Source organism: Pelmatolapia mariae, linkage group LG16_19 (genome assembly GCF_036321145.2).
Source record: "Pelmatolapia mariae isolate MD_Pm_ZW linkage group LG16_19, Pm_UMD_F_2, whole genome shotgun sequence".
Lineage (NCBI taxonomy): Eukaryota > Metazoa > Chordata > Actinopteri > Cichliformes > Cichlidae > Pelmatolapia > Pelmatolapia mariae.
This window is the reverse complement of record NC_086241.1, coordinates 62,305,587-62,325,196: the sequence shown is the minus strand read 5'-3', so window position 1 is coordinate 62,325,196 and position 19,610 is coordinate 62,305,587. Positions and strand designations below refer to the sequence as shown.

At 39.5% G+C, this 19,610-nt stretch overlaps 1 protein-coding gene across 1 annotated transcript in view; it reads right to left on the bottom strand.

The window, feature by feature from the left end:
* Positions 1 to 17,736, bottom strand: part of si:dkey-16j16.4 (uncharacterized) — a 34,183-nt gene extending 16,447 nt beyond the window's left edge. The window contains exons 1-3 of the mRNA XM_063499609.1: positions 17,262 to 17,736; positions 5,006 to 5,087; positions 3,315 to 3,829 (exon numbers count right to left, since the gene is read on the bottom strand). Coding sequence (XP_063355679.1) covers positions 3,315 to 3,829; positions 5,006 to 5,087; positions 17,262 to 17,330 — 666 coding nt within the window. The 5' untranslated portion in view covers positions 17,331 to 17,736. The remainder of the gene's footprint in view (positions 1 to 3,314; positions 3,830 to 5,005; positions 5,088 to 17,261) is intronic.
* Between the last annotated feature and the right edge of the window lie 1,874 nt (positions 17,737 to 19,610).

Genomic DNA, 19,610 nt, shown 5'->3' with positions numbered 1-19,610 from the left:
AGACCCTGGATGAGGTGTAGAAGTCAAGGCTGATTTCATGACTGGGAGATGTCCAGCTAAAGGGTTAATGTGTCTGCTGGCTACCTCTGTAGGCCCCCTTTTGTATTCCCTGCAGCACCTCCCATTCCACTTCACTGAGCGTGCACACACACACACACACAGTGTGAGAGACACACACAGTGACACAGACAGGAGGATGTACACATGCAGACACAGACAGACAGGCAGGATGATGGATGCACACACATATACATCGACGCACTACTTCTCTTTTTACACTTCACCCCTCTCGAAGTTGCCCGCTGTCTCTTATCATCTGTTCGTTCCCTCTAAAAACCCCACGGACATATGGACCCCTGAAACCTGCAGTTTTTCTCTTTGCAAAGACACACACACACACACACACACACACACACCCTTCCCCATCCACAGTGTGGGCCAACAAGTCTATTGGATTTTAATGATTAGCGGACCAGCTTCGCCGTGACTCATTAGTGGCTGTCGTTTTTCTGTTGTTTATTTAATCCTCTCCTTCTGCCTCCACCCCTCCATCGTTTCCCCTCGCTCGCCAGCCTTTGTGAGAAACGAGGGCGGACATCTGCCGTCCGTGGCTCCCTCTCCTTCATCCCTCTCCAGCCAGACCACCGTGGAGGCGAGCGTCCGGCTATGGAAAGGGAGGACTTTGTTTGCGTGTGTGCATGTGTATTTGAAGAGTATTCACGATTGTATTTTTGGACCAAATGTGCGACCCAAGATCACTGTTTGATTTGCTCAGGGGGGTGGAGACGGGGGGGTTAAGGCTCATCTGCCATTTGGCACACATACTGCTATAGTGTCAGAATTAAATATGATATTACATAAATAGGTAAAGTACAGAGAATCTATTTCAGCATACAGTGAAACGGGTTGTTGGACATGAAAAGACTGCATTCTGTGAATGCATCCAAATATTTGAGGGAAGAAAATCTGGCTCCTAATACAACATCCCCACATACACTCACTGATTATCCAAAATTATGGCATTCCAAGCTCCAAGTTAAACATCCTACTGAGAGAGAAATGGTCTGTCAGTGATCTGTTTCAATTACAGCAATAACAACTGATAGCAATTAAAAACTGATTATTATTAATCAGTTATACAGTGCCCTGGGGACTAAACCGCAGAGCCATTAAGTAAATGTAGATTAGAGTCTTGTACTGAAGCATAATTTGGAAGTACTGTGCTAAAAGCTAGAAGTAAGATTTAAAATAATAATAATAATAATAATAATAACAATGGATTGCATTTATATAGCGCTTTTCGAGACCCTCAAAGCGCTTTACAATTCCACTATTCATTCACTCTCACATTCACACACTGGTGGAGGCAAGCTACAGTTGTAGACACAGCTGCCCTGGGGCAGACTGACAGAAGCGAGGCTGCCATATCGCACCATCGGCCCCTCTGGCCATCACCAGTTTGACCCATCTACATGCATTCACATCTTAGGAAAATTTTAGTGTTATAAAATATATAATGCACTGTTATTCTTTAAACTAACCAAAAGTATCTAATCAGTTCCACCGAACCATTTACAACAACAAAATATTGCTTACATGTTAATGCACTAGTAAAAATAGGGATTCATACTGTTATGCAATCTCATGTATGTGTTACTTTTAATCAAGGTGACCAGATATCCTTCTTTATGTGGGATTGTGAAGCATTTTTTATCCCGTGTTCCCTTGTCTAACATCTTGAGATATTGTCCCAAATATCAACTGGCTCTGCAGGACATACCCTTTTTCTACAGTGTGTGCATGTGCAGTGAAGGCTATAAATGTTAGCCTATCTAATGCTAAACTCATTATGGAAAGTTACAAGTCACCAAAAAAACCAAAAATAGAAATCACAAGCTTTGCAGAATTTTGGTGAATATGATGGAAACTACCATCAAAAAATGAAGAGGAAGTGAGTGCTGCATACGCTGCCGTAAGTGCTAGAGTTTCAGTTTTGCACAGAAGAAAACATGGCCTGATGTGATGCAGTATCTGTGTCATAAGTTAGCAAGAGAGTTTGAAACACTGCATTTGACCTTTACATGCTAAATGACAATACCTCCTAACAATACCTTTGTTAGAATCTGGTCACTGATTTTTTAAGTCTTTACCTGTCCTTGTAGCCAACTCTGTGTGTGGCTGCCAGCACATATCACACACCTGTAAGTGCCAACAGCCAAACTATGAGCTAGTCAGATGTGAACTCTACGTTTTCTGTGATGCACTTTCACTAAATGCTTCCATAGACTGCTTGGATTTATGCCCTTCTACACTGACGACTTGATACACTTAATGTAATGAGCGTCCACTGAGGTGTAGCCAATGTGGTACACGGTGCTGCAGGATATATGTGAAAGGCAAGTGCCCCGGGCCCTCACAAGTTGCCTCAAAAGGAGAGTTCCCTGTTATGGTCAAGGAAGTATAAAAATACATGCCATTTTCTCCAATATGGACAACAAAACCATCTCCTTCAGGGCCCATCGATACTACGATCGTTAACAGGGTTTTTACTGACTCAAAATTGGCTGTTGGGGGCTGACTGAACATAACATAATAAGTCTACATGAAGACAACAAGTTTTACCTTAAATTGCAAAATTGTAGGCATTTTCTTGTCATTTAAGGCAACATAACAAACAAGATTGCTCAGAGGGCGCAAGTCCTCCCGAAGGGCAAGAGCTACACTACAGTAAAACATTGTTTTTATTACAATATGATGACTTCAATTTGTTATTGGTAACACTGATGTCATAGGACATCAGATGGAAAAAATAAAAAGTGTGTTGAAGAGTTCTTTCCATAACCTTTCAGAGGATGTATTACTCAATATGGTTTCTTGAGATTTTTTCCAAGGTCAATTTTGACCATGGGCTCAATGAAGGTCAAAGTCAAATGCTTGGCCAACCTAGGTACTCATGTCTCCTGAGGCCTAATATATTGTTGTGAAGTTTGAAGACGATCCATAAAAAAAAACAAATTGTGGGTAATACAAAAGTTTTTTTCACATTTGGTGTGACCTTGACCCAGATTTTACCCAAATTTAATCTGTTTGAGCTGTTTTTTTGCATCTACTATCACAAAAAATGTGAAAATGACATCTTGAAAACTGTAAATCTTAGACTGCTAAGAAACAGACAGACAAACAAAATGAACTAATTACATACTGCCTTCTTTCAGGGGAGAATAAAAAGGGTGTATTATACTAGCTGCAGGAAAAACCCTGCTTTAATAATTTAGCACTAACATATACATGCTCCTCGTATTTAACTCACGGACCTGTTGCATTTTCTCCAAGTCCAGACTGGGTCTCCCTGGCTCCCCCCCGTAGCTGTGCCGATACTTTCTGTAAGGTGCTGATTGGTCAAAGTGGGTCAAGATGATGGGTCGTGCAACCGGTGGCACCACCTGCAGCTGAAATCGCATGGGGGGTGGCTTGAGGCTACGTGGTGGGCTGGAGCTGAAAAGTACAGGGCTGGGGGAGGCAGCCAGGCAAGCACCAGGCTCCCCCAGCGACCTGGCGGAGGCGGCAGGCGACCTGCAGCCACAGAGGTCCCGCACCTCCTCATCACTGGAGGCACTGCTGTGGTGATCGCCGTGGCGCTGGGAGAGTGAAGACACCCACTTCCTGTTATCGCCGCAGCTGATTCGCTCGAGTTCTTCCTCTGAAGAGTGGCGATCCAGATTGGCATCTAAAAGGAGGCGCAGGCGTCGCAGCCGGGCAGGAGAGAGGGGACCCTGGTTGTGCTGCTGGCTGGTGGCCAGAGGGGTGAGGGCACAATTTCTCCGCCTCTCTAGGAGAATTTAAAAACTCATAAGTCAAATTTAAAAAAATTTAATAAGATTATAATTTAATACCGAACAGACCAGTTACACTGAAACAAGGTACCCCTCTGCTCTCATCTTTTCCCTACTTTTAAACTAACCACTAGTCAGATTTATCGCTCTCTCCCTCCTCTAAAGGACTAGGAAAAAAGCCACCAGGAGGCTAATAAAGGCTAAGTAATCATTCCAGATTACCCCAACTCTACGCTATCAAAATATATATTTATTTTCTATTGTTCTCCCAGTTCTTGGAAATCAGGGGACAAAGACAATCACTGTAGCTGACAAGCATCAAAAACTACTTGGATTTGTTACATAAATCTGTTGCATTTGCTTTTTTTTTGTAAGGTAAAACATGTCCGGTAAAAGTGGGTGTTCGGCAACTTATTTTTTTGAATCATTTGCACCTCCTTCCAGTAGCAGAGCACTTTATTTTCATCTTATTTAAGTGAGAGAAGATCCTGTAGCTTTGTACAAACTATAAAGTCAAAATTGTGAAGTTTACCAATTTATTTTACTATGAAAATCAAATTTTACATTGACGAAAAGTTGAAATTGTTTGTACGCGCTGTCAGTTATAGTTTGGTATCGGCAGGTCACATTTAGAATTTAAAAAGAAAGAAAAACAAAATCTGAATCAGCCAAGAAAAGTGCAATGAATACATCTACTTTTTAAGGTGTCTGAGAGATAATGAGATCCCAGACAATGTAGGTGCTTTAAAAAGAGCCAATGAAATTTCTTAAAATCCTAAAACTAGAAGCTGTTATAAATGACCTCAGTGCAGCTGCTATTTGGCCACATTTCCTTTTTCTAATGAAACTTCTGCCAGCAGCTTTCTGAAGTAGCTGAAGTTGATTGAACTGAAGCACTTTTCAAGTTTCCTGTAAGCAATCTGTTACGGCCAACTAGAAGTATAAGCATGAATGGCTCTTTCAGCATCCTCTTTTCACCTGTACTGCATTTCTTAGGTGATTAAAACTATTTTCATTTCCCAGAAAACACTGTAATAATTTGAAGGACATTTCCAGAGTCAAAATTCTCCTCCCATAATCAGTGTTCCCCTCTAATCTTTATTTTTGATCCAAAACAGAAAGTCAACATCTATTTTCAATTAAAGGTGATTTGCCTGGCAGTGGTAACATACCTCTGTCAATCTGTGCAAGCTCCTGGTTCTCCCCTTCTGAGTCATCGCTCTCCCCTCCCTCTCCGCTGCCATGGTAGGAAATCTGGAAAAAGCATCAGCTTGTACTGTAGGTCAAACATGCAGTGCTAAATTAACCCCTCATATCCCCTGCTGATATGAATCTTAATATTACACACACATACACAAAAATAGGATATATAAGGGTCCTTCTCTTTCAAGCCAAAGAAAAAGAAGATTTTGGTCTTAGATCGTGACACTTGGCCTGGGTGTAAAACTGATTTGTTTGCCGTTTTAACAGGGCTTAAAAGTGTTTTTTTAGCCCTGAATATTTCATGTGTATATCTCTTTTAGTTCACAGGTTTTGTCGGCAATAATGCAAACTAAAAATCACCAAACTTTAACTCACTTTTATATAATTCCAGAGCTTTTACATTAGAAAATATTCATACCATGAGGGTAAAATTTTGCAGGGCTTCAGTAAACATACACAAGTTGCTGTACAGAAAAACATTCAACCTAAACCAGACTGTCTCTTTAAAAATAGTTTCCTCCTCTACAGCAGCAACAACAATACAGATACCCTGCAGACTGCAAAGCTAACAGTTAAGTAATGCGCCTCACACTCAGTAATTATCACTCCGAGGCTTCGCTGAGCAGCTGCCATCTGTGCTTGAGCTTGTGTGTACGATGACACACATACATCCACACAAACATACAGTGTCCTCCCTTCTAGTGTGTAACACACACACACACACACGCGCGCGCGCGCAACCTCCTCCTCTTTCTGAAGGCCTTCAAAAAAAATAAAAAATACAGTGAAAAAGGGGGAAATGAGCCAGGGTTTCAAAGACAAATACAGGGAGGACAGTATTCAATTCATATTAAGTGGAAGTTCCAGAGTATGCTGTTATGCAACAACATCAAGGCCGTTGAAATCACATTATTCACATCTTATATCAGCAGTAATGAATAACAGGAGTTGTAGCCGACTTTCTGTCAGCCAAAACTCCTATTAATCATAAATGTAGTTTCCTTAAATTGCTACAGACCCATGTAGGCTAAACTGACTGAAAACATGTCATACTTACAGTCCAATGTGTCGTATCAGTGCAGACCAAAGAATAGGCCAAAGCAAGTCTGATGATGTAACACTGCAAACACTCTTTCCACACTTTATGTTGCTAGCTCAATGATTTTTGTCTTTCACAAAGTAGGACAGTGTCTAAATGACACTTGAAAAACATTGTTAATTTATAGATGATATTTTAGACTAGACCAAAAAACTTTGGGACCATCTAATAAGATGTTTTTTACCTCCTTGTGATTGGCCATTTACAAATGTTTAACTGGACTCCCCCTTCATTTAATGCTTCCTTTAAAAACTTCAGTTGCTTATACTCTCCAAGAGCAAGTCTGATAACATCAAAAAGTCACATCTGAGCAGGTTTTAGCAGGTATGCAGGTAAACAGTCCAAGCTGGGTGCAAAAGATGGACATTTTTTCCCAAATGCCTATTATCAAAGGCTTAGCTTTCTATTATTTTTTAATCAATTTGAATCCTTAAACAAAGATTTGCAGAACAAAAGAGAAATTTTGGACCCAGATATCAGCCGACTACATCAGTAGTGCATTCAAAATTTGCACCCCGAGGCTAAGTCAGCAGAGAAACCCAGATAATGTTTCTGGTGGTAGGTTTGAAATGAACGTACCCGGTCCCAGTTTACTTTCACCAAGAGCTGAGGTGCTCCACAGACAGGTCCCTAATCTATTCCAGATTTTATATGGTCTAACACAGAGAAACAGATAATCATACATGTCATTTGCCAATTTAGAATCACGGTTAAATAAACATGTGTGTATCCAGAGTATCTAGAGGAAATGCAAGCAGGTTTTAACAGAATATGCAAACTCCATACAGAAAGGCAAAGTAGACTTGAAGCAGGAACCTTCTTGGTGTGAGGTGACAGTGCTAGCAGTAGGTAGTAAGCACTACATGCCAAAGTTTCCAATTTGACCAAGTGCTAAGTGCTAAATTAATATGACTTATTCCCCGAGTATATATCGTACTACCAGCAATGACATGGCTAATCAACTAAAGGCCATTCGGGGTCGCTATAGCTCAGGAGCTACAGGTCCTCTGTTAATCAGGAAGTTGATGGTTCAATCCCTTGCTACTCCAGTCTGCATGCCAATCTATCCTCGAGCAAGATACCAAACCCCAAGTTTGGTCCCAGATGTCAGCTGACTACACCAGTAGTGCGTTCAAAATTTGCGCCCAGAGGCTAAGCCAGTAGAGAAGCCCAGCTAATGTTTCCCCAAGTTTTTCTCTGATGCATCCATTGTAATATGAATGTTAGACACTAAGCACTCATGTAGGAAAAAGCATGGAAAAGTGTACAAAATAGTCAATTTCCCATTAATGCAATTATTACATTTATTGACAATCTAACAACAAGAGTTTAAGGAGTTTAAGGAACAACATGGCCATGCTTAAAAATGAAAGGCAACAATTAACAGAACTTTTTAACCCTGCAGGAACATTAACTGAAGCAATAAATATCCTACAAATACTGAAACGAGCTGAAAACGAGCTACAGCTGAAAACGTTAAATAGGAAGGCACACTTGCTCAAAGTAAACTGGGACATGCTCCATTCCTTTAAAAAAAAAACAAAAAAACATGCCACCTTCAAGAATCTCAAGGCAAAATGTTCTAACAATGTTACCGCTAAAGATTTTTAAAAAGTTATCACCAACCATTTTTTAGAACATATATAGAGCATGCTATCCTATCTTAATGAAGAACATTTTGGGAACGAAAAGTGTTACAAACTACTGAGTTGCAGGCATAGCTCAGTACGTAGAGTGGTGGCCCCACGATCGGAAGGTCAGGGGTTCGAATCCACTGAACGGATACCCTGAGGTACCCCTAAGCAAGGTACCATCCCTACACACTGCTCCCCAGGCGCCCAGTGGCTGCCCACTGCGTCTTCTTCTTCTTCTTCTCACTGTCTTGAGAAGAAGAAAGAATGCAGAGAACAATTTCCCCACGGGGATCAATAAAGTATACATTATTATTATTATTATTAAAGGATATATTCCAAGTAATAAAAGAGTGTAGCCTTCATGCTTTTCACTGGTGCATGAGCTGTGGGAAGGATACTCAATGAACAGACCCAGAGCCAGTTCACAAGACAAAACCCCTTGGCTGAGGGAGTCTCGAGTTAAACAGCTTCACTTCATGAACTTCATAGGAAAAAGACGTTGAGGAATAACTGTGAGGAGGAAATGTGTTTTGGCAAGTGGTTGGCTTGGGCTTCAACTCCACTGTATACTACAGAGAGTTACTGTTGGGCAGCATCCATAAAGCAGTCGAAATCCTGTTAACATTACTGCCGTAGGATACTAAGTACTAAGAACTGGTACTAGTTGCGGGTTATAAACTTTTTAATTGTACTCAGAAGAGACATGAATTTAGTCTGAGTCGCTTAAATCTGTTTTCACTTGCAGTGAGATCACCACTGGGATCAAGTTAGCAGCTTTTGCTTCTCTGCTTCTTTGGAATTCTGAAAGATTCTCCACAGACAAATCTCTGTCAGTCGGAAAAATGAATGATTGATGATGTTTCCATTTTATATTTTCATGCCAATGTCCATGAACATGCTCTCTCTGCATCTTGAACCCCCCCACGCCCCCTCCAAAAAATGTCAGCTTAAAAAAATAAATAAATAAATATCCAACACTTACAATTTTGCCCATAAAAACAGCAGCAGTCTGCTAATGCATGCTAATTGGTTGGCTAAGGATATATGGCAGGAAGTCCTCCCTCGATGACAACCGTTTACAAATGATAACAGACATTAGTAAAGTGGTTAAACCACAAGAGAAACCCCATGTGTGTGAGAAGCATGTGGTTTTGGTGGCTGAAGGTGACTCGTGTCTGGAAAAAGACAAATCAAAATGGCAGATGGTGCAGGGGCTCATGGTACTTTGACTGTGACTTGCAGAAAGATATTTTAATGCAATCAAAATCTGAAAATAGAGCAACAGCTATTCTCTTGACCCTGGCTGCGGTCAAACAGACAAAAAAAATGACTTCCTTTTCCTAATCACTTTACCTTGATCTCAATGGAAAACATGTCAAGGAAATTTGTAAAGGAGAATTTCTAAGGACTTAGGAAAAGTGAACCACTGTGCTCAGGGAGTCCGACTATACTTACATAAGACTACTTAACAATGTGAATGTTGTTGACATGGAACTAGCCGGAGATGACAATGACATCCACATCTTAAATACTTCATCTCATGGAGGTCACAGTGATTGTGATTAGTTGCTTATCAAGTCCACTCGTATTTTCTCGTCCTACTGGAGAGACAATCTTATTCTGACTTTCTGGGACTGAAGTCAAGACAATCCTAAAGACTGCAATACAATAATGGACATAACTAATGCAAACTAAATTATAGTGAACCTTAAAATGACTTTGATCACTTTGATAAAGCTCATAATCGTAATTGTTTAATCGTAGAAAATCTATTCTCAGAGTTCATTTTTGGGTTTAACAACACTGTGTTAAAGAATCATACATATCAGCAGGTTAGGTCACAAAATGGAAAATGCACTATTTACATGATTTCTATTACTTGTTATTTATGTTTATTTGTTTTCACAAACTGATGGTTGCTATGAATTGTGGGACTTTCCTTTCATAAAGGATGCTCCAAAGTACCCTTTGCTAAAGGATGCAATAAATGAAGCATTGAGCACAGATATAGTGGTATCGTTCATTCACTTGGAAATCTTCCTAAGCAAAAATGACTTCAACAGGAGACCTCTTCAATTAAAACATGATAAAAATTGACAGAAGAATAACTTTTACCACATGTAAGTTTTTTGAGGGAGAGGATATGGCTCCATAGGGCTAGACTATCCAGCTATGAGACTTTAAAAGTTCTTTGCTTCTAGTTTCTCACCAGAAGGGGCTAAAAGACCAACAACAGCTCAAGCATGAACAGAACCAGACCCCTTCCCATGAACTCAAAAGCTACTACAGCATCTGATAAATTTCTCTTAATGCAAAACAAGTACATATCAACAGACGATAAAAAATAAGCTATGCAAAATCTCCTCTGGGAGTGTGAAGCAAAGCCGTGGTGCATGTATGAGTATTTGAATAAGTTTCGCTTTGTTTTTCTAGACAGCAAAAACTTGGCGTGTGACGGTTATCTGATATCAGGTATTACTATGAAAGAGAGAAAAACTTTGCATGTGTTCTCAGTGAACCACATCTGATACGGGTACTGCTTTGGCACAGCTAGCTACAACAAACACTAGCTTCTGCTTAACTGACATTCACCATCACACTGTGCTGTAGCACCAGCTGTTCAGCTCCAGGATATGGTGCTAATGGTTGCTCCCTTGCTACTGTAAAGTGAGCAGTATTTCACTTAGTAGTCTGCATAAGATAATGAGTTCAGTTCATGCATAATGCTCTGGTCAAGCATAACTCCAACTTAAAAAGGCTGCATCATAGACTATAATCACGAACAAATACAGATATTAAGATTTTTTTCCTGGATAAAAATGAGCGATTGGAAGTATGTAATTAATTTAAAGTTCTGAGTTAACTTGACAAAAATGTATGTATTTTCCTATCATTTTTATCCGTCTGATAAGAAAACGCGTACAGCTTATGGCTTACCTTATATCCAACCCAGTATTAGCAAAATGTACCTAACAAGGTATCCGGTATGGACTTCCAATTTAAACTTTTGAGCAACAAACTAATAAATACTACAATATCACTCACTAAAAAAATGAAGCCCAGACTCTCTTGGATGCTACGCAAAAAACAGAAAGTATGATATAGATAACTGCATTAAAATGCTCTCAGTCCCGAGGTCTGGTTCAGTAAATCCGATCAGCTGACAGCAAGCCTAGCAGACAGGTAGCAGCTACAGTTGCCCAAGTCTGACCTGTGACTCAAACAGGTTCTAATAACATGATTAAAATACAAAAGTTTGCTTTACTTAAAAAATGAAAATATATATACAGTTAATATAAATATGGAAATGAGCAATATAGACTAAAGCAGTTTCTCCGTAGCAGGCAGTAAACATTTTTATTTCTGCTGTAAAGCTGGACATTTTAAAAAGGTAGTCTATGAGAACTGCCTCATTTTTTTTATCCAGCCTCAAGTGGCTATTAGAGGAATTGCAACTCTTTAGAGAATATGTAATAACCACGTTTGATTTGTCACAGCACCAGACCAGAACAGGTATATATCTCAATATATCAGTTCTTTCAGGCTGCCAGTTTTCATCCAGTTTCAAACAATCAGTTTCAAAACAATCCCAGCTATTTACAGACTTTATCTTAATACATTTGCTAAAAATGGCATATAAAGGAGCAGTGCCCCACCTGTAAGCACATTCTTCAAGAATTCTTTCAGCTCCCATAAATTAATGTTTTAAGATTAAGTTTAACATTGTGAGAAAAAGGATTTACAAGGTTCATTGACATTAGAAGTGAGCAGAAGCTTACCTAGCTGCTCTATATCTAAAGATTATATATTATCTTGTGACTGAAGTACACATTGAGAGCCAAGAATGAAACACAATTAGACAAAAAAAGACAAGAACCTAATCCAATGAAGGTTATGTTTGGATATGTCAATGTTTTAGAAAATAAGGCAACTTATTCTTGGGCTTGAGGTCTTAATAAATGTTATCATATGTCTTATGATGAGTTTATCATCTCCTCCATTCACTTTGGGAGTAGGTGAAAGCTGTGCGAGAAACATCTGCTTGGCAGGAAAGTTTAACCTATCACCCAGCCTTCAGTCCACCAAGAAAAGCTGGCCAAGAACTATATGTTTTCTTTTACTGATATAGGGAACTATATGCAAAGAAAAAAACCACACAAACACAACCTAATCAGGAGTTAAATCGGCACACCCTTCCATGCTCATTAGCATTGCACTAATATTTAAGGTCCCAATCGCGTTGAATCTGAAAACAGGTGTGAAAAAATATTTGAAAAGCTTAATGACCCTCCACTGTCATTCTCACATTGTTGGGAGGTAGCTCTGCAGTGACAGCATTCAAATATCATTTTGATGTTAATCACTGGTGGTGATTTTCATCTTCCGGTCCAACTACTACCCAGGTCTGTGCTGCTACAACAAAGTCCTTAGAAAATGCTTAAAAATACATTTACAGTTTCTGCAAGGCTGAAGCAAAATGTAATGTATTAAAGGCTTTTGAACCTGTCTACTTGTAGTCGCTGTCCATTAATCTGAAGGGTTTGAAAATATGGCTGAATTTGGAAAGGGTGTGAAGTATGATGATCACTATTGTAAGAGTCAAACCAAATACAAACAACTATCTAAATATTTGGGTAGAGCTCCATTTACAGTATGCATGTATGGTAAATGGATTAGTACTTACAGTATTATAGCGCATTTTACTACAAGCCACGTTCACACACACAAACTAGAAAAGGTTACCTTTATGGACCAATATATCAGCTTATATACGCCCTGTTGACTCATGTTAGCATAGCGGCAAATAAGATGGCATTTACAGATGTCAGTGGCCAATATGTTGTTTGAGTTTAGAAAGCCTACAATGGAGAACTAAAAGTTATCCATTTCCCTGGAAGCAACACAGGAATAACTACCCACAAAATCAACATGATTTCATTTAACTCCTTTAACTGTTGGAAGTGACTACAAGTTACGTTATACAAAGTTATTATGACACACAATGAATCACGGCTACAGGATGAGCCTGGAATCAATGTAGGCATATGCTGCTTTGACTAGCCACTTATCCCACATAGTATTAAGGCCCTTGGAAGTTTACCCAAATTGCACTTTTCACTTTTTCTTTCAGTGAATTGTGGAAAAGTAAATTAAACATTTGGGGTACCAATGCCTGCTTCTGCTACTCTGTATCACAGGCAATAAACTGCTACTGTTGTGCTGTTTAAATTATGATAGACATTTCACCATACTGATGTTCCTGAAATATGGATCAAACATGCTGGGGGGGAATCACATGAATTAAAATCTACCAAATTTCAGCCCAATCAGATGTACTTCGAGGGCCTGTAACTTGGAAAATTCTCATATTTTTAAGGTAAAATTTTGCAGGGCTTCATTAAATGTGGTATACTTATTATACTAAACAAATCAGCTGATTCTAAAGCGGTCAGGTAAGAATTGTGTTCAGATTTGGTTGACCCATAGATATCCTCACCTGATGATTTGCTGATATTTAGAGGAAAGTTTGAGTCATACTTTTGTTTTATTCACAGTACAGTGTTACATTAGTCCTGAATAAAAAGACAGAGAGAAAAAATAAAGAAAGAAGAGAGTGCTTGAAGTTCATTGGGACAAATAAGCAAAAATGAAAATGAGCCTGCAGGAATAAAGCATAGAAACTGCTATTGTGTACGCATGCAAACACATACAAAGACTTGTGTGTTTGTGTGTCAAGAACAGTTGAATGAAATCCTTGTCAGTGCCTTGCATCACTGAGCAGCTTGCTAAGCTGGATCAATGGCAATGTCACAGCGTGCGCACACACAAATACACACCATCCAGTTCACACACATATCAGCTTTGCTCTGCCCTTCCACACTGTCATGGACACTGTCACACTCCATTCCCCCTCTCATAAAGACACACAGCATAGGGACAGACATGCTTGCTTGTCTTCAGCTCACACTCAGCTGGTGGATCTTCCTCACAGTAGTGTAGCTCTAAGTGGTTTTAATCCGTCGAAGCTCCAGGACCTTGAGAGACCTTTTAGTCTCTTTTAAACTATCCTGAAGCCAATGCATCAGCTTCTTTGGGTCTGTAAAGGGCCAAAACAGCAAGGGGAGGAGTCAAAGTGTACAAGAAAAAACTGCTGCAAAGATTTAAATCTGGACCATAATTTCCCAACTTTTACTAGGTATAAAATATCAGCAGCACCACACAGAGTTCAATAGTAAGGTTCATGTCCTTCGTATGGGTTTATGGATTATGCGTCATAGTGATGTTACTATCCAAAGTAGATGAGCTACAACACTGTGAAACAATAGTATGTGCTCTTGTAGAAACTAGAAATCCTTAAGATATCAACTTTAACAAAACTGTGTTTTGTTTCCAATGTTGTGGAAAAGACCTACTCTATCCACAATCCAAAATTGAAACCGTGACGTCTGTGACTGCTGGTGGTCATTGTTACCATGGAAAATATGAATGTTCCTGTGGCTCCACAGTGTAGTGGTTTACACATTCCCTTAACAAATAAAATATTCCCTTTAGAGCTCGGGAAAAGGCACAAATCCCACTGAGGGTGTATCAGGAAGGGCATCTGACATAAAAATCTGCTAAAACATATAATTAGAGCCTACTGACCCCTTATAAATTCAAATTAAATCTTTTTATGGTCATGATTCATTTCAAAGCTGGTTGGCTTGGTTTGAGGATTAAATCTCTTTGTACAAGGATTTTCTGGAACGTCAACGGACAGAATGAATAGGAATTTCAATTCCGGAACTGGAGCCCTTAAAAAGTGGGCAGTTATTGTTAAGCTCTATTTAGCAGCTAATGGTAGCTAGCTTGGTTAGGTCTCAATCACACAGGGCTAAGGACTTGTCACAAAACCCGGGAATCACCGGTCACTAGGGAAACGTGTTTTCCCCAGATGGTTAGGAGGTGGTTGCCAGACGGTGCTTCAACAAATGAAATCAGTGCAAAGATGATGCTGCACCAAAATCATCCTTGTGATTATTTCAGTCGCTAGCAGATTTCAGATAGAAACTTACATGGAAGACACAGACTTGGATGTGGACACTCATCATTTACCCTTCGAGCTGCAGCGCTACTTGAAAAAGTGTGACACGAACCAGAAACATTCATCTACAGAAAAAATGTGGGGCTTTAACACTCCAACCAGCACACTAACAACTGTTGCCTCGAGGCACTTTAGATTGAAAACACGCAACAATAATACAAAGAAAACAGAAAACCCCAAAAATCAGATGACCCCCTTTGTTGCTTTGAACTTTTACTTCAAAGTAAAGTTTGTAAAAGGCACTTTTACTTTGAAGGTGGGAGTTCTTCATTTTCAGTTTGCGTTGTACTTTTCAATTTAATGACCACTTGGCAATTAGTTTGCAAGTTTGTGCAGACAGTTAGTGTCTTTCATGAAAACTATTAGCAACAGTGACAACATGCAAGTGACCAAAACAATTGCAAGGAAGTATTGCCACTGCATACTTCTTTGCAACCTCCACCAACCACTTGCAAAGTGGTGGGAGTATTCCCAAGAAACTAGTGATTACATGAGCTCAATGTCTGGTCTCTAGGCCTGCATCAATAGGACATTAATAACTGTTTTCCACAGCAACTGCCAGTAACCACTCACAATAAGATCAAAGAATAAACATTTTTCCCTCATGACTCAAGGTTGCCAGATGGTTGCCAACCAGTCTCTAGGCCTCAGCGAGCTTCATCCCTCCAACTGAGTGGTAAAATACTAAATACTATCTTAGTGACAACAAAAAGCAGGACCAGAAGAAAAAAAACAAACAAACAAAAAAAATCAGCCATGATGGAAAAAAAACAATTTAAAAAAACAGTTTTTTCTGTTTGTGGCTTTGTGTCTCAATAATCGACATGAGTACACTTACTATCACTAACTAAGATTCTAATAAGGTCGTACTAAACCTTGATTATCCTTTAAAATTCCTTCAGTCAAAGGTGCTCCATTGGCTGCCTCCTCTTGAATCATTACACTGCATTAGTGCAGGTCCTGGAGCAGGGGTCATACTGATTGTTTCCAGCAGAAATTCCTTATAAATCACCATTGTACTGGTTTAAGAGTGCTGTGCAGAGGCTTTCACAGGCCATCCTGTGTCAGTCCAGCATGAAGGCAACCAGCCTTGTCACAACCCACAACTCACTTTTCCCATCACTACGACAGGCAGAACGTTTCCACCAGTGAGCAGATCAACAAACACAAACAATAGCAGACAATAGGGATGGCACACTTTCCCCCATATCCACCTCCAGGCCTTTGAATGGGCGCACTTTGGCACAAAATGGCTGCCATGCGACTATACAGTTGGTTGACGCACAATAGTGTTGTAGATGGAGCAAGTCAGTGACCCGTGCAAGATACAATTCACCGTTCAACTCCCCAAAAAGAGGCATTATGCAAGCTGAACAGCCAGCAACAACTGAGGAGCACTTACATGGATTCTGTGGTAGACAATTGGAGGTTAAAGATGTAGATGTGGGGGCAGCTTGCAGGAATAAGGTTTTTACTGAAATGTTTGTTTGTGTACATCCTAAATGAGCTTCAATTTGTACCCCCACACCCACCCCAAACACACACATGCACACTCTGAACTACTTCCACCAGCCTTTCTCTTACACACAGGAGGCCAATGTTTCTCAGTGTTTCTCCTTTCTTATATGACAGCGAGGCAAACATGTTTAGCTCAAGATGGATTTTTAAGACCTTAACTTGTAAACACCAGGGAAAGTCCTGTAGTAGCCATGAAGAGTAAATTCCTTGATAATGACTGAGGCTGAGAGTACCTCCAAAAACATGCACAGCAGTGATGAGGCTCTAGCCTGTCCCACAGAAAGAAAACGCTATTTAGGAATTGGTCAAACAGTAATAAACAAGAAGTCAAAGTAGCTCCTGGAAGGACTTTACCTCAAAATTATGAATAGTAGATAACAACTATTCGTTAAGATAAAGGATACATTGTTCAAACAGGCCGCTTGATGTAATGAATAACTTATAATTCAATTTGTAACTAAAAGTAATGGACTAATGGTTAAAATAGCGTCCAAGAGTCATGGGTAAACAGCTGAGACAATTTACTAACCAAAACTGATAGATGGTCAGCAGAATGTAATCACTAAGAGTAAACAGTAAGCTGAAAGTGGTCCAGATTCAGTTTAAATAAGTCCAAATGAACTCGTTTGACCACCAGAGGTGGTGCAGATGGAGGAGTCCATCTGATAGGGCTTTGTGGCCACTCGGGGTGTAAAAGGCTGGGAATGACTGCTGCTCTGTGCGTGTGAAAGAGAAATAGTGTTAATAAAGGTTCATAAGCGAGTCACGAGACAAAAGTAAAGCCACGCTGCGCTCACACACGCACACACACAGACACGAGTCACTTTCTTTCTCAGCTGTTTGTGCTGCGAGTTTCATGACAACCATTTCACGGTGTGTAATGAACTTACCTTCACTTGGAAAGGATGGATCTCATTGAGTGAATGTCTTCTCAGCTTCTTCGTCAGCGTCTTCAGCATTTTGTCTTATTTTCTCGTGTATGGCTTATCCCCGCTTTACTGCCTCCTATAGCGTGACGGTTACAGCAACTTCACCAGCGACTTTGAAAGAAGGCACACAACAAAGCAGCTGCACTGACTCTCTCCGGTGTCGATAAAAACACCGACACACCGAGATTCCTCAAACTGCGTAGATGCGGCTTCTTTTCAAAGGCAGTGCGCAGCAAACTTATTTTCGAGTTCATCGGAGTCACTCTGCCTTTGCTGTATGTTTAACTACTTTTATCTCTCCCGGAGTTTAACTCAAATATGTTTATGAGGAGGGAGGAGGGGGGTAATAAAAATTTAAATGAATATCAACTTGTTCGCATTCACACACGCACACTCACACACATACACACAGCCGAATGCACACCAGCTTCACTAATACATAGGAGATCTCCTCTAGCTAGAGCGTATCGCTCTCGGATTGGCTGCCGAGCCCGGTGACGTCGTGTTACTCTCTCTAGGAGGAGGCGGGCTAAGAGTTAAAGCCGTACGTTCTCCTATGTTTATTTCCTCAACAGGGGCGTATCCAGGGTTTTCATTATGCAGCTTGGGGCCCATCTGCTGTGAGCCAGCAGAGAAAAGCCAGGACAGGAAATAAGATTATGTTTACATTTATAACATTTATAGATAAATATGATATGTATATTTACAATTGTATTTATACACACACAAACACACACACACATATGTGTGTGTGTGTCTACATATACATACATACATATATACATACATATATATATATGTATATGTAGACTCAGAAATGGTTTTTATCCTATACAACTGACCGTATACGTGGCACAAAAACAGTTCAGTTAGAATAAGTCTATTTTTTATATTTTACGTTTGCTGCTAATTTTAGTCAGTTTTTTTATCTGTAAGTACTTACCTATTTTATACATTCTGTTTATTTGTTAATTGTATATATTTATTGTTATTTTAAGTTCTATCCTAAGAGAAAGCCAAACTGAATTATATTGTACTATTTATAATGACAATAAAGATCATTCATTCAATCATAATAAGGTCCTTGTCATATTATATTTATTTTTATGTTTCAATTTCAGTGTAGTCAATATAAAAAAATTTGAATTCTCCAATTCTCACTTCATATCCCGAAGCTGTTTAAAATGAGAGATAACAAGCACATATGAGGTTGATTTTCCTTCATTTCTGATTGGTGTATTAAGGATAGGTGTTACATAACCTTGAGCTTCAGCCTGCACCTTTCAGTTGGTCATTTAGTTCTTTTTTTTTCTTTCAAATGAACCAAAGAAAGGAAATTATACTTACATATTTATTTATTACGCTCTTTCCATGATAGCTTAATAAATACTTATTTTATCTAAGCAAAATAAATACAATGAAGAAAACAAGTGTAGAAAATATTTGGAAGAATAAGGCTTTGCACATAAGTTATTCATAAGGCTTTTCTCAGTTAGGTACTTTTCCGTGTCCTCCTGCCTGTGACCTGGAAACCAACATTAGTGTTGTATTCTCAGTGTTAAAGGATGTCTCACAGAAATGCATTTGGAAAACTTAGGTAAGAGGAGGCTGGTAAAAGGAACTACAGTAGAGATGTAGTGCATCCTTTTACCTTCAGTGTATAAAACAAGCATAAGACTATATGGTGACCAGACAGCATTTTCATTCCATGTCTGTCTGTCCCACATCTTGAGATGATCCCCCACATTCTGACAGGTTCTACAGGAAATGCACTTTTCTAGTCTGGCTTTTACCCAATGTATATGGCTTTTTTAAAATTAGAGTAAGGATGTCATAGTCATCTGAGAAAGTTAGAGGTCACTAAAAAGTAACAAGCTTTTCAGATTTTGTTGACATTGAATGAAACTACTCCAAAAAAAGGAAGTGGCAGTATGTTCTTAGAATTGTAAGAAACTATATATGTAATTGTAGAAACTATGACAAGAAGAATACTCTTTAGACACAGAAACACAGCTCATTAGCTGTTTCAGTTACTTAAGATGTGCAACTGCCCTTCACTGTTTGTGTCTGTGTGATCAAAATATGGTCTGAATTCTTAGGGTGGCTGTAGCTCAGGTGGTAGAGCAGGTTACCTACTCACTGGAAGGTTGGTGGTTTGATCCCAGTGTCCTTGGGCAAGATATTAACCCCATGTTCCTCTCTGATGCATCCATTGGAGTATGTGTGAATGTTTGTTAGGGAGCACTTAGAAAAAGGTGCTGGGTGACTGTACAAGTTGTATAAAGTGCTTTGGATGCTATATAAGAACCA